Here is a 12,367-nt window from a genome sequence, read left to right on the forward strand (position 1 = left end):
CGCGGAGTCTTCTTGCTAAAGTCTTAGCAAGACGGCCCACGAGTGCTTTTGTGTCATAAATCTGGATCCATGATATTGGACTCTTCAACCGCCGCCATTTGCCTGCACCTTCCCAGGCAGTCGTCATTCATGAGTTTGCCAGATATCGATAGATCTACCCCAAACTTGAGTGAAAATTTTTTTTCCCGGATTGTTCTAATGAAGGGGAGCTTGAGAAGCTGTTGTTGGTCTGGGGTCCTGGCTTCCAAGACGACCAAAACCTCTCGTTGTTTGTTTCAAGAAGAAAGCAAGGCTGGGATCTTCGCAGCTCGATTTATCGGATTTTCCAAGAAAGCAAAAGAAAAAGGCCAGGATGACCAGTACTATGTTTATATTGTTGGATTGGAAAACCGTTTCCTGGGGTTTATTTTGTTGGTGTACGTTATCGTTATACTTCGTTTAAGTCGTCGCTGTATGTAGTAAATTCGTACTAGTATACTCCTAATGAAGGGAGTACCTCGTATATTGGATGTTGGATGCCGTCGCAATGAATAAATGGCCACAGGCGTTCTCCAGAGCCACCGTGCGGTACTTAATGTTTGCTGTTAGACTCGAGTCGACTTTAAAAGCGGGATCGGTCTGGCAAAGATTCCAATTGGATTAATTCATCCACCCATCTATATATCTACCTGACTCGATATCGCTATTAATATGTCGGAACCGGCAATTATTGAATTTGGATATAGTAAAAAGAAAGCCAATATGCGTGCGATCGAGACTGTGGTACTCCTAGGGGAAGGATCAAAGTTTATAAGGAACAATAATGGACAAAAAAAAAAAGGATGAATGGGCGCCAGGGTCTTCGGAGGGCGGTAGGATAACTAAGACAAGCCAAGTGAGGAGCCGCAGCTGAAGCAGGTTCAAGTTACACAGGCAAGCACAGCCAGCGACAGCAGTGAGAATCAACCATCGAACATGTCAACTGATGCGAGCATTGAAAATAAAAAATAAAAAAGAGTAAGGGTGACCTCTTGCATATGTAAGTGTGTATGTGAGTAAGGAGGCAAAAAACATGAGCGTGAGGCGGCCTGGATTAATATCTTGATCGAAGAAAAATTCGAAGTCCTTGTGCCTTTGCTGCCTGTACACCGTCACCGCCACTGACCACGCCATATCAACCAGGTTCCGCTTGTCAAGGATATGCAGCATCCAGGAACAGGCCTAGCGGCAAGCTACGGTGGAGCTTTGGCGAGCCACCATAGTGCGCTACGCTAACCGTCACCTCCTCCTCCGCACTAATTACCAGATTAGTGGTGAACACTATCGAGAAATTGCAATAAAACGCCGTGCTAATATAACACTGGACTAACTACAGAATCACAGGGCAATCATCCCGTTGTTTCCCTATTCAATATTGTATATATGGTGTGCCGGAAAGCGGCCTTCGGCGAGCGATATAAGCTAACGAACAATAAAAGCCTTTTGCTAAGGAAGCTGAAGGTCTGCCTGTTTCCATAAGTGTGCTGGCCATCCTTTTGCAATCTTTTAATGCCCCTGCATAATATCAAGTGGACGAGATTGGCTTCCTTGCACACTGCCAAAAGTTTGGGCAGGATTTTGCGGTCGCGGCAAGGGCAGGGAAGGGTGCACTGTGCCCTTGTGACGCTTCAGATGCTTCCAAAAAAGGGGAGCGTTGGCAGTCTACGGACCCGAACTGACTATTTTTGTCATAGTTTGCCTCCCCTGAGAAGCATAGTTCTCAGACCCTCGTCAGCTGCGCGTTGCTTGCAACAGGCCATTATCTCGAAAAGATCCGATGGTCTAGGCTTGGATCTATGTAATTACAGAGTTCTCCTCATAAACTCAGCTTCGTCTTTGCAAAAAAAAAAAAAAAAACCCTTGCCTTCAAAATATTTTGAGAAACCATTCGTAATGCGGCGATGAGCCCGAGGGTGATGATATGATTGATATTGCTTTGAGTTAGATCTAGAAAACTGGCGTTCAGCACGCCAATGTTACTGCGTCTCAAGCCGATTGGCTCCTTTACTGAGGGGTTTCAGCCTTAATTCACAGGTTTCAACGACATGAGGCAAAATACCTTTTACTTGCTCGCTGAGTTCCCACGTGGAATTGTAAAAGCAGGATGAATAGGCACCGGCTGTATGACATCTGTATCATCCATTTGAATTCGTTATGACCAAATCGCGAATAGCTTGTATCAATGGCTGGAGTATTCCGTACTTGACGTTTCCAGCCAACTGTAATTTCGAACTTTGTTCTTAGACTTCCACACATCTAGGTGATGTCACAATTTGATCCTTCAGCGCCACTTGTTGGAATCACAGATTTTGGTGTCAATGCTAGCCCCAAGTTTGTGGCCTGAGTCCTTTGATTGCGATGGAACGCCCCGAAGTGACATTAAAGTTTGCTTCTCCATTTCTGAATCGATATATCATATCAGCTCCGCAGAATCTTGCATTTCACGTGTTCTATCCCTTTATCAATATCTGATGTCTATTATATAAACACTATTCATAAAATATTTTGTTAAGGAGTGCGGATTCGTTGGTTGGTGGATCTATAGCGCTTGGGGCGCTTTGATCTCTGAGATGTTCTCAGGGTCTCTCGTATTCGACCTTGTGTTTGGGGTTCACTCACCACTCCACAGAGTGAACAAACAGACATAAAGGCAGTTTTATTTCTGACAATTTGGTTAATATCACATATAATATACCTAATATGGCATTAATTCATATGAATTCATGCGTATATTCGTAATCTAACTTTGTATAGTTTGAATAAATTGTTCAACGACCAGTTTACTATGCACATGCAAAAATATCACAGTAGACGAGGTTGACGGTTCAATTGAAATACTACAGATGGAGTCAGATATTACTTGGTGATAAATATATAATATCGAGAAATGAGTTTCCCGGCGACAAAGTTGCATTTAATCTATTTTATATTGTTCTTAAAAGAAGATTTTCTTGGTTGGAAAGTAGTCTCGTACCCAGACAGTGTGCTTGTTGAAAACCCGGCTGACCTGAGGCCTAGCCCAATTTCCAGGATCCGAAGCCGAAGATCTTAATGCGCAAGGAAGTTCGCAAGAGAGGCAACTTCTACTTTCAAACATATGGGATGAAGTCAGGTTTCGTAAGTCGAGTCTCCGTATCAAAGATTATCTTCTTTTCCTACACTTTTTTTAATATATTTTATAGAGATAACTAATGATAATTGTCGATAAAAATGGGGTGATTAGAATGATAACGTCGGGATAACACCAAGTCTAAAATGGGTTGTTCACCTGCTTCGTTACAAGTTTCAAACGACATATGAGGGATTCCCACGGCAAATGCAACAATAACCTAAAATCTTTCTTTAGTAAAATATTAATTAAATTAAGATTATTATAACAAAAAAAAAATCCTTAGAGTCTCGATTTGTATTCGACAATGATACAAAAAGATTTAATATATCCATACGATGCTGTTATTTTCAAATTTCTTCTATCCTAGGTCAGGATCGAAAATGCCACAAAAACAACATGCAACGGAATAAAACAATTATCCTATTCAGCGACTTTGGTATGCATCCCATGGTATAATTCAAGGATGTTCTACAATTTTAGAATAGAATAATCATTTACGTGTGATATATATAATTCATCGCCGGCAGCAGCCTTGATGGCCTACTCTATTACGGCATGATGGTGGAGAATACTCCAGATGGGGGTCAAACTTCGCGAACAATACCGTAAATCAAGTTTGGTATAGGATGTTAACGAATGTATTCGGTAGGGTAGTTTTATATACAAAAAGAGCATTTCCATCAAAGTCTTTGCCCCAGCTCGGCACAGGTCGAGGTTTGCCCAATCCACTCCAGCTAAAAGAGCGCCCTAAGAAAAGCTGACAAGGTCTGGATACGAGACAAAGAAGATCTTACCTAGGCCAAGACAAGCTAGTCACGATTTGGTAAAATAAAAAGGATCGATCGTTTACATCAAAGAGTGTTATGTTAGCTTGAGAATTGGAAAAACCGGTGCTCTCTGAAAGCTACGATCTGTAAATAAACCGTGCAGCTGTGGAGGATATTTTATAATACCCTAATATTTAATGGGTCAACAATTTAAATTTATAATAAAGAGTAAAGGGGCTAGAGTAAAGGAGCTTTTACCTGCATTCAAGGGCCAAAACCGCCTCACGATTTTATGAAGAGCAATCGTTTAGCTGCGTTGACGTCTGTGAGGGTCATCGCAGTGCCATACAAGACCAGTGTCGTTGTTGCATGACACGACACCGTCGAGATGGCAATCTGCTCCTAGGGGTTCGACTTCATCGACGCAGCAGAAGAGACAGTCTTCCGGTGTATGCCCTAACTCAAGATAAGGATCACAGTTGGTGGGTGTCTCTTCGCATACGTCCCTGGCGAGGAGATTGGTCCTCTTTGAGACTCGAGGGGATGGGGCGGCGATAACACCAGCAATAACCGTGGCGAGGAGAACGTGAAAGATTTGCATTGTGAGATGATGGTTGCTATGTGGATATAATTCTAGGTAAAGCTTATGAAAGGTTTTTGGTGAAGGACTTTTGAGGACGATAGAACTTGAGGCTCGAATGTTTTGCTTTGTTAGTTAAGTTATAGGGAAAGCTTCTTGAGGGAAGAGATGTGGGTCTTTAAATACTATTTTCATTGCCTCTTCTTACCTTGATCATGCGGTTAGAGGGATGCCTTGAAAAAGGACATAGACATAGACGCCCCGTTACGAGCGGGCATCAAATCGCACTACAGCCAAGAATAAAAGCCATGTATTATACATGCCGTCTTCGAGGGATTAAGTTGAAGCTCTTGATGATGCATAGAAATTCGTTTCAACTTATGTTTTTTAATTAGTCAAATTTAAGTTGCAAACTGCGAGAATATCAGAGGTGAACGAGTGCATGAATCTGCCATCTTGGATATAAAAGCGTAGGAAATGTGGCTTATACTTTCCCGTCCAGGCCAATATCCTATTGAATTCATTGCTAATTCCTCGCCTGTTCGTTGTTCTGCTCTTCAGTTCGAATCATTGCACTGGGCCTCCCGTTATCTTAGGCGAGAGATAGCACTTCGGCCAATGCAGTACAACCTCGGCGGCAGCTCAGAAATGGTAGCCTCAGCTCATGGTCCCCATTTTCCCACTCCCTTCCGCATTTGCCTTGTGATACAGGTTCCTAAATCAGGTTTTTGTCTTAGAAAAGGTTGGTTTCTTAGAAGAAGTGCAAGTGCAGCAAGCGCGCAGAGGTCATGCACATGGCTGCCAAGCGCGAGACAGCGGTATCGGTTAGATATAATCTGATATCTGCTGATATCATTCGATCGAATTCGATATATAATTTTTTTTATCGGTACGCCAACGCCGAGGTTTGATGAGCTCTCTGCCTAGTCTGCAGGTCAGTCTTGTAACCAAAATATTTCTGTAACTGTGGAGATCCCGGTTTCGGATTGAATGTCTGTTGCTAGCTTAGACAATTCCGGCGCCCGACGAACGCATTGCGGAGTGTTTCTGCAGCAGTTCGGAACTGCTAATCGTAGATTTGTCAGTACCCCACACATCACTGGCATTATTATTCTACGGCCCTCTCCGCGGGGATTATGAGATCAACCCCATGGCTACAATAGTATAAAGATTCCCAGGCCGCCAGAATTTTTTCTATCTAATGATAAAGAGCTGAATATCAATCACTCATATGTTTCAGCATTCATTTTAGCGAATACCTAAAATATCATTAGGGTATCTAGCCTCCTATAGAAATGCAAATAAAGAATGCATTAATGGAGAAACGGTGATGGAATCAAAGTTAGCGAGTTAGGCTGAGAATTAGCAAATCGAATCCCCCGGTTAATAGGTATCAAGGCATATATCATGTCAGCTTATGCATAACGAAGAACTCAGGATATTAGTGCCAGTCGCCGAAGTAGTTTCCTTGTCTTACAATCTTGGCTGTTTGCTGCTTTTACATTTAGGTTCGCTGGCAGTTCCGAACTGCTGCCAAGCATACTCGAATGCATTGATTGAGGGTCCATCCAAGATTTTAACCGACGACCTGCAGTAAAGCTGTTCAAATGTTTCTTCACTGGTTGTGTAAAATATTGTGACAAGGAAGAATTACGAGAGGCTGCGGAGCCGTCAACATGAAAGTTGACGGCACTCGTTTCCTACGTCCTGGTTTTCCCATTATTTCCAAAATTTCGTTCGAACATTCGCGCAGAACTAGAACCGGCCGCCGATTGACACCAAACGTGTTCAAGGAACCGGGCAACAATAAACGAAGAAAATAATTCATGCCTAATCTTACATTGATGGCCAGCTCTCGCTAACAGCAATATGGTCTGTAAATCAAATTCGGCATATGTGGGGGTCGAGAGAAGCATGATAATACGAGCTCCTCCACTAAGCTTCCGCTGTGAAGTTTTAGTTTTTGAAGAGCCATTCGAAGCTCTGAGCAGCAGATCGGATTTCTCCGGCAGCGCTTCGGAACTGTTGAGCTAATTCCAAGCATCTTGGCTGCATGACACCAGTGTCGATTCGTGTTTTACAATATCAGCTAGTCTCGTTGACCACAGTACCACTACAAGTGACCGGAAATGGTGTTCACTTACATAGTTCCTCGACGCTTTTTGGCGGGCTGACTTCAGGTTCACGGCCCCACAGGGCCAAGGCCACTAGGGAATTGCAAATAGACTCTGATATTGGGCGATGTAACCCGTCAGAATTCGAACCTGTAAGAACGGCAGCAGAATAATACATTAGCAGCAGCAGTGTAGAAGCTGCTCCATCACTAAATTTGAAATCCCTTCTAATATTTTGGGCCTGTTTGCACTTCTCGTGGCTTAATGACAGTTACCTAGGTAATTTCGCACAATGACTTTGGCTCTAAAGCTGCGCCTTTTCTTTCTACTATGGATTTTCAACTCCAACATTATCCTAGCTTTCGCGGAGGCAGAATCTGCACAATCACAAGTCGATAACAATGGAGAACAAGGCAACAAGGATTACAGTCTAGAAGCAAGTGGAAACTTCGTAAGTATCAACAGCCATTGATTTATTTTAATTCTGACAGAGTTGGCGGCCTCAAACTAACACCCTAATAGGACCAGATTTTTAAGATCCAGCAAACGTATCTGACAGTGCAAGTGGACGAACTAAATCCTACAAATACCCCACGAGCCCGAGATGAAAAACGACGACTCCTCAAAGAATTATCCCGCGGCCATGGGAAATGGGGAGACCAGCACCCGCGAAAGAAGCTGCTGGATGCTTTGTTCTCGTATGGTCGGTACTTCGAGAGAAATAAACCCGACGTGGATCGATGGAGCCAGCTATACAACCATGTATCCTCAAAACACAAACGGGTAGGAACTTATAAGAGTGAATTGAATGATTAGTGATGTAAATATAGACTAAGGTGCCTTGCGCTCACTGCAGCTATTAGATCGAACGATATCCTACACCCAGAAATTCGCTAAGGTTGAAAGACTCTTACGACAGAACCACATGCTTTGCGAAGACATTGTGAACGAAGCGCTGAGTTACTACGAGATTGGGCGAGATGAATTGCGGAAGCACATCGCAGATGCCGATAAAGCTGGAATTGTAGCCGATAAGATGAGCGTTTCTCAATCTCTGAAGCACATTGGTCGCGACTGGACCGACGACGGTGTCAATGAGAGAAATAGCGCGTTCCCTTGCATTTTGGACTCAATTCAAAGTCTCTTTCCCAAACGACAGGACAAGAAGTATAAAGTTTTATTACCGGGTTCTGGTTTGGGCAGATTAGGTTATGAGGTGGCCGCACTCGGAGGTAGAATTTCTGTGCTATGCGTATGACATTGCCATTTATCGACGTTAACTGATATATTTTTCTCTTAGGGTTCGAAGTCACAAATAACGAGGTATCGGCGTTTATGAATGTCATGTATCGATTCATCGAAGCCCAACACAAAAGAAATGCCTTCCAGGTTTATCCATTCGTAGATGGCTGGTCGCATCACGCTACTCAGGACGACATGTTTTACCAACTATCATTCCCTTCAATGACCATGAATAACTCAAATGTTGCCTTGGTCGAAGGCGACTTTACAACTGTTTTCAAAGGCTCCAAGGATAAGTTTGATGTTATCATTACACACTTCTTTATCGATACTGCAAGGAACATCATGAACTACTTTGAGACTATCTCGTCTCTACTTTCACCCGGCGGTTATTGGATCAACTTCGGTCCTTTGTTATATGGGACTGGGCCTTGGGTTCAACTCACACTCGATGAAATATTGGCCGTGACAGAAGCTATGGGATTTCAGTTTGTGGATGCACCACAAACTTGTGGTGCTCTCACCTTCCCAGGCAGGAAAGTAAGGAACAGGGAAGCGCCCTATGGTTATTCACCCAGGGCATTGACGAAGAATGCATATCACGCACAAGCATGGATAGCTAGACGATGAGGGATACGTATGTACACGTACTGGACTGACCAGTTCTCAGATCTTTGTAGCTTAAAGACATCTTGTATTAATAATAAAGTTAAATGATCGATTTCAAGAGTATGGAATGCCTCAGAGACTAACGTTATAACATGGATGTCTGAACACCATGACCCCCTTGCCGAGACCACCCTTTCCTCGGGTCTATATGTAACGGCTAAACGTTATGGAAACCCAAACGGTCACGATGTCGCCGGTTTTTCCTTTCACGTCATAACTGGTCGCATGATGCGAAATCAAGCCACTCCGTCGGCGACGGGCCTGTCAATATTAGGATTACGCGTATGCGATAGTGGCAGCCATTTTTTTAAAGACTCCGTAGTAGAGCACTGATTCAACACTGGAAGACCTCCGGTGGCCGGCATATTTGTATTTGCTCCTATTTAGCGACTCCTATTTCTCATCCCCTTTGTAGATGCTCGCCGAGGGGGCAGCGATGGAGGGGGCAGTAGGGACGGTGGTGGGACTTCTGGTGGTGGCGGTGGTAGCAGCGACACTACCAACAAATGTTTCGACAGTCGAGCGAACCAGCAAGAGGAAATCTACGACGGCCCAATATTCTCAGGGTATTATGACGGTCAACTCACTTTCAAGTATCGTCTCACGAAATCTTCGTCTGAGACGATGCAGGACTCTACCTGCATCGGCGCGGATAATCACTATCATACATTTACCTATGATGCGGTCATGAATATTGGAGCGATCACAAATGGTATTCTGTATCTTCTTATCTGGGAACTTCGGGCTTTCGCACCTTGGGTCGAGGATACTCTGGAGACATTGCACCACTTCGAGAAGTTTTTCGTCTAGCAAGTTTGGGATATCCCGATCTCCAGATCACGTAACCTAATGGCACTGTCGAAAGTCATGCGACAAATCGAGAAATATCTTGGACGACAGATATCATCCCAGTTCGAAACTCGAACACGCCTCCAAGCGACTATGGAGCACCTGCCACCAACAACTGGGTCCCATTAGAAGACGTTTGCACAACTGGCTACAATATCGAAAACTCTCAATGCGACAGCGCAGTATTCTACTCCAGAGGCCGGAATGAAACAGCAGGTGGTGCACTCTTAACCATCTGACTCCAACCGAATGTATCAGACAGGAGTGCAAACATCACTGGCGTGGGAACAGATACCATCAGCTTCAGCTTTTTGAATGGAAGATCCCAAAATCTAGTCGGCGGCGCTCAGCCGGAATGGCCGTGCTGTAATAGCGGCGGGATTATCTTTAACGACCCTCCCGCTGCTGGGAACCCTTCATAATGGGGAATCAAGCCTCACAAGAGAATCATACTGGAACGCCAGCGATGACTTCCAGGTCACTTTCCAAGGAGCACTTAATGTCAGTGCCAGCAAGCCAATTACGGAATATAACGAGTCTGCGGATGCTCTCCCTTGGTGGAAGATATCTCGAAGTCCACGCACTCTTCAACCAATGCTCACCAAGGCTAGGCTCTTCTGCCTACTTGCATCCACCATAATAATCTCGATATACTGATTCCTCCCTCCTCACGACCCCCATGATAATATAGGGCTTCAAACCAAACCATGTACATGCATGATACCAATACCCATGTATCTTATTTCATGAATTCCAAAGAGTATTCCACCCAATTGTCCAGATGTCTTCTTACAAGGCTAAGGTCGTCGAGCGCCTCCCTGAGCGCCATGACGATGCAACAAAGTCAACACGCTCTGCTCTGATCGTAATAATCTGGGACGACAATGCCAATGAAGAAGCGCCGCCGAGACCAGTTGCCTCCAGCTACCTTGGGGAGAGCCTACTGAGTTTGGAGAACCAATCTCGAAACCTCCTCCTGCCTTCCTCATCACCAACCTCTTCCATCTACCATCACCCATCATCCATTGACCTCCAGCTCAACCAGCTACTGATACTCCTTCCTCCTCATTAGTAGCTACCCCAAATCTCTTTCACTCTTCTTCCTCTCAAGTTGTATTCTGCAATTCTTTCTCTTTGCTTCCTCCCTATTCGTAGCTATGGCCCAAGAAATCAAAGACCAGCTCGAATTCCGCAGGTGCATATCCGAGCCTATCCGGTACCCACTCCAGCCACGATTGGGCCCAATTCCAACTGCTGATAAAGACTCAGAAGGTGAGGGTTGTGGGGACAAGTCTTGCGATGATCCACGTCCTTTCCTTGGGGTCTCGGAAATCGGTGCTCGAGCTATGCAACGGATTCCTTACATCATGAATGATAGCAACCTGAACCTTGAGCTTGGTTCTTTGTTCGCTCCTCCCAAGGGCACCTCTAATATTCTGAAAGATCAAAAGCCGTAAGTAGACATCCTTCTGGGGCTGATATTACACAATTGCTTTTTTTTTGTCCAGGCATGCAGACTAATATTTTCACTTCCACCCTAGATTGATGATTGCCATCCCTGGTAATCCAAAGCCATTTCTTGCCATCTTCTGCGAGGACCTCAACATCTCACTCATCAGAGAGTCTTTTTACGAGGGGTACTTTGCCCCAAATGGCAAATCCACCCGTCGCAGTATTCCCACTGAGTATGGGATTCTTGACTACGATGCTCGTTCGATTGTCAAGTTCAATAAAGACTCTCCTCTCTACGTTCTAGAAAAGTTTACTAAGTGCCGGCTCTTCAATATCAACCAAGAAGGAAGTATGCAAGCAATTGGCATCACAATGATTCCCTTCTGTCTCCCACATGACACCAAGAAGACTCATTGGATCCAAGCTCTTGTCGTCAAGGAGCTGTTCCCATGGAACAAAGGAGTCCAAGAAAACGTCATGGCTGTTCTTGCGCCCCATGGCTTTGCTGCTGGTATTACTTATGCCGGTGGTACTAGGCCCATTCCAATGCTCCACGATAATCCAATTGGATTGTTTCTCCAAGAGGGATCACTCCAAGTCTGGGTTTCATCACAACACTACACTCCAAAAGAAGAGGACACCAAGATGACTGGAACTAAGGGCTCTCCAGTGGCTCCAAGACGACATTTCGGATGTGGTGTCTATTTTAGTGACAATAGCGCCTTTAACGTCAGCAAGCATTGGTACTGGGAATGTGAGACTTGCTTGCGTAACGAACCCCTCGGGGATCTCATCGCTGTAATCACCCTCTTCCGTCAACTGAAATCTATGACCGAACTCCGCGGTATCATGCGCAAAGTCAAGGGAATCACCGTCCACCTCACTCACATGGTTGCTCTCGGGTTGTTAGAAGCCGTTCATCAAAACAGTAGCGTCAACCGACCCGAGTTCCAAGAACTTTGGTCTCGTGTCCTGAAGAAATTCTTCAAGGACTTCGAAGCCATCGGATGGCCAGCTCGATTGAAATGGGTTGGGGCTCAGGATAATGGGAAAGCAAGGAAGTTGGCGGTAATGGCAACGCAGGATGTTCCTTATACCATCCAATATAGCAATCATAAAAAGATCGAAGCTGCCTGCGACGAGCTTGCTCGAGTTGGGACGTTCGATATTAAGGGAATCGAACATGATGAGAATACGCCTATTACTAAGGTTCATGATGCTGATTGGGGGAACATGGGAGGTCCACCTTTCCTTTCCATTCGTTATGAGGAACCATTTGATTCCCTGATGCGACAGTTGGAGATTGCTGAAGCTGAGCATGATCCACATTACAACAACGAGGCGACCCCCGAGGGGGATATTTTCAATCCAGCCAATTATCCTGGGTAGATGATGTCTACACATCGCCTCTTTGTTCTATCAAAAAGATCCCCCTCTTTTCTATGACTTTGTTTTTCTAAGCATGGGATACTGAGATTTCATATTTTCTTTCATTCTGTCATACACACACTCACGCGTTCAAATGGTATTTCCTATAGATGGTTGTTTTTTAAGTAGAAGAGTT

At 44.5% G+C, this 12,367-nt stretch overlaps 4 protein-coding genes across 5 annotated transcripts; 3 read left to right on the forward strand and 1 right to left on the reverse strand.

Annotated features, from left to right (window-relative positions):
• Positions 1 to 4,204: 4,204 nt before the first annotated feature.
• On the reverse strand, positions 4,205 to 4,498 carry DFL_004433 (uncharacterized protein; the record flags this gene model as incomplete). The annotated part of the gene is made up of 1 exon (XM_067633527.1): positions 4,205 to 4,498. One exon carries the CDS (start codon positions 4,496 to 4,498, stop codon positions 4,205 to 4,207), a length of 294 nt encoding a protein of 97 aa, XP_067491686.1.
• Positions 4,499 to 6,883: 2,385 nt separating this feature from the next.
• DFL_004434 (uncharacterized protein) lies at positions 6,884 to 9,312 on the forward strand (the record flags this gene model as incomplete). Of its 2 annotated transcripts, none has more annotated exons than XM_067633528.1 (5): positions 6,884 to 7,042; positions 7,114 to 7,390; positions 7,455 to 7,823; positions 7,892 to 8,373; positions 8,890 to 9,312. In XM_067633528.1, 5 exons carry the CDS (start codon positions 6,884 to 6,886, stop codon positions 9,310 to 9,312), a joined length of 1,710 nt encoding a protein of 569 aa, XP_067491687.1. The 2 variants fall into 2 exon arrangements, with proteins under 2 accessions (XP_067491687.1, XP_067491688.1); XM_067633529.1 differs by having other exon boundaries at positions 7,114 to 7,374; positions 7,448 to 7,823.
• Positions 9,313 to 10,132: 820 nt separating this feature from the next.
• Positions 10,133 to 10,423, forward strand: DFL_004435 (uncharacterized protein; the record flags this gene model as incomplete). Its single annotated transcript, XM_067633530.1, has 1 exon — positions 10,133 to 10,423. The coding sequence occupies one exon, from the start codon at positions 10,133 to 10,135 to the stop codon at positions 10,421 to 10,423; it is 291 nt and encodes a 96-aa protein (XP_067491689.1).
• Positions 10,424 to 10,508: 85 nt separating this feature from the next.
• On the forward strand, positions 10,509 to 12,192 carry DFL_004436 (uncharacterized protein; the record flags this gene model as incomplete). The annotated part of the gene is made up of 2 exons (XM_067633531.1): positions 10,509 to 10,804; positions 10,893 to 12,192. The coding sequence occupies 2 exons, from the start codon at positions 10,509 to 10,511 to the stop codon at positions 12,190 to 12,192; spliced, it is 1,596 nt and encodes a 531-aa protein (XP_067491690.1).
• Between the last annotated feature and the right edge of the window lie 175 nt (positions 12,193 to 12,367).

The sequence above is a fragment of the Arthrobotrys flagrans genome (assembly GCF_004000055.1).
Source record: "Arthrobotrys flagrans strain CBS H-5679 chromosome Unknown unitig_0, whole genome shotgun sequence".
In the NCBI taxonomy this organism is placed as follows: Eukaryota; Fungi; Ascomycota; class Orbiliomycetes; order Orbiliales; family Orbiliaceae; genus Arthrobotrys; species Arthrobotrys flagrans.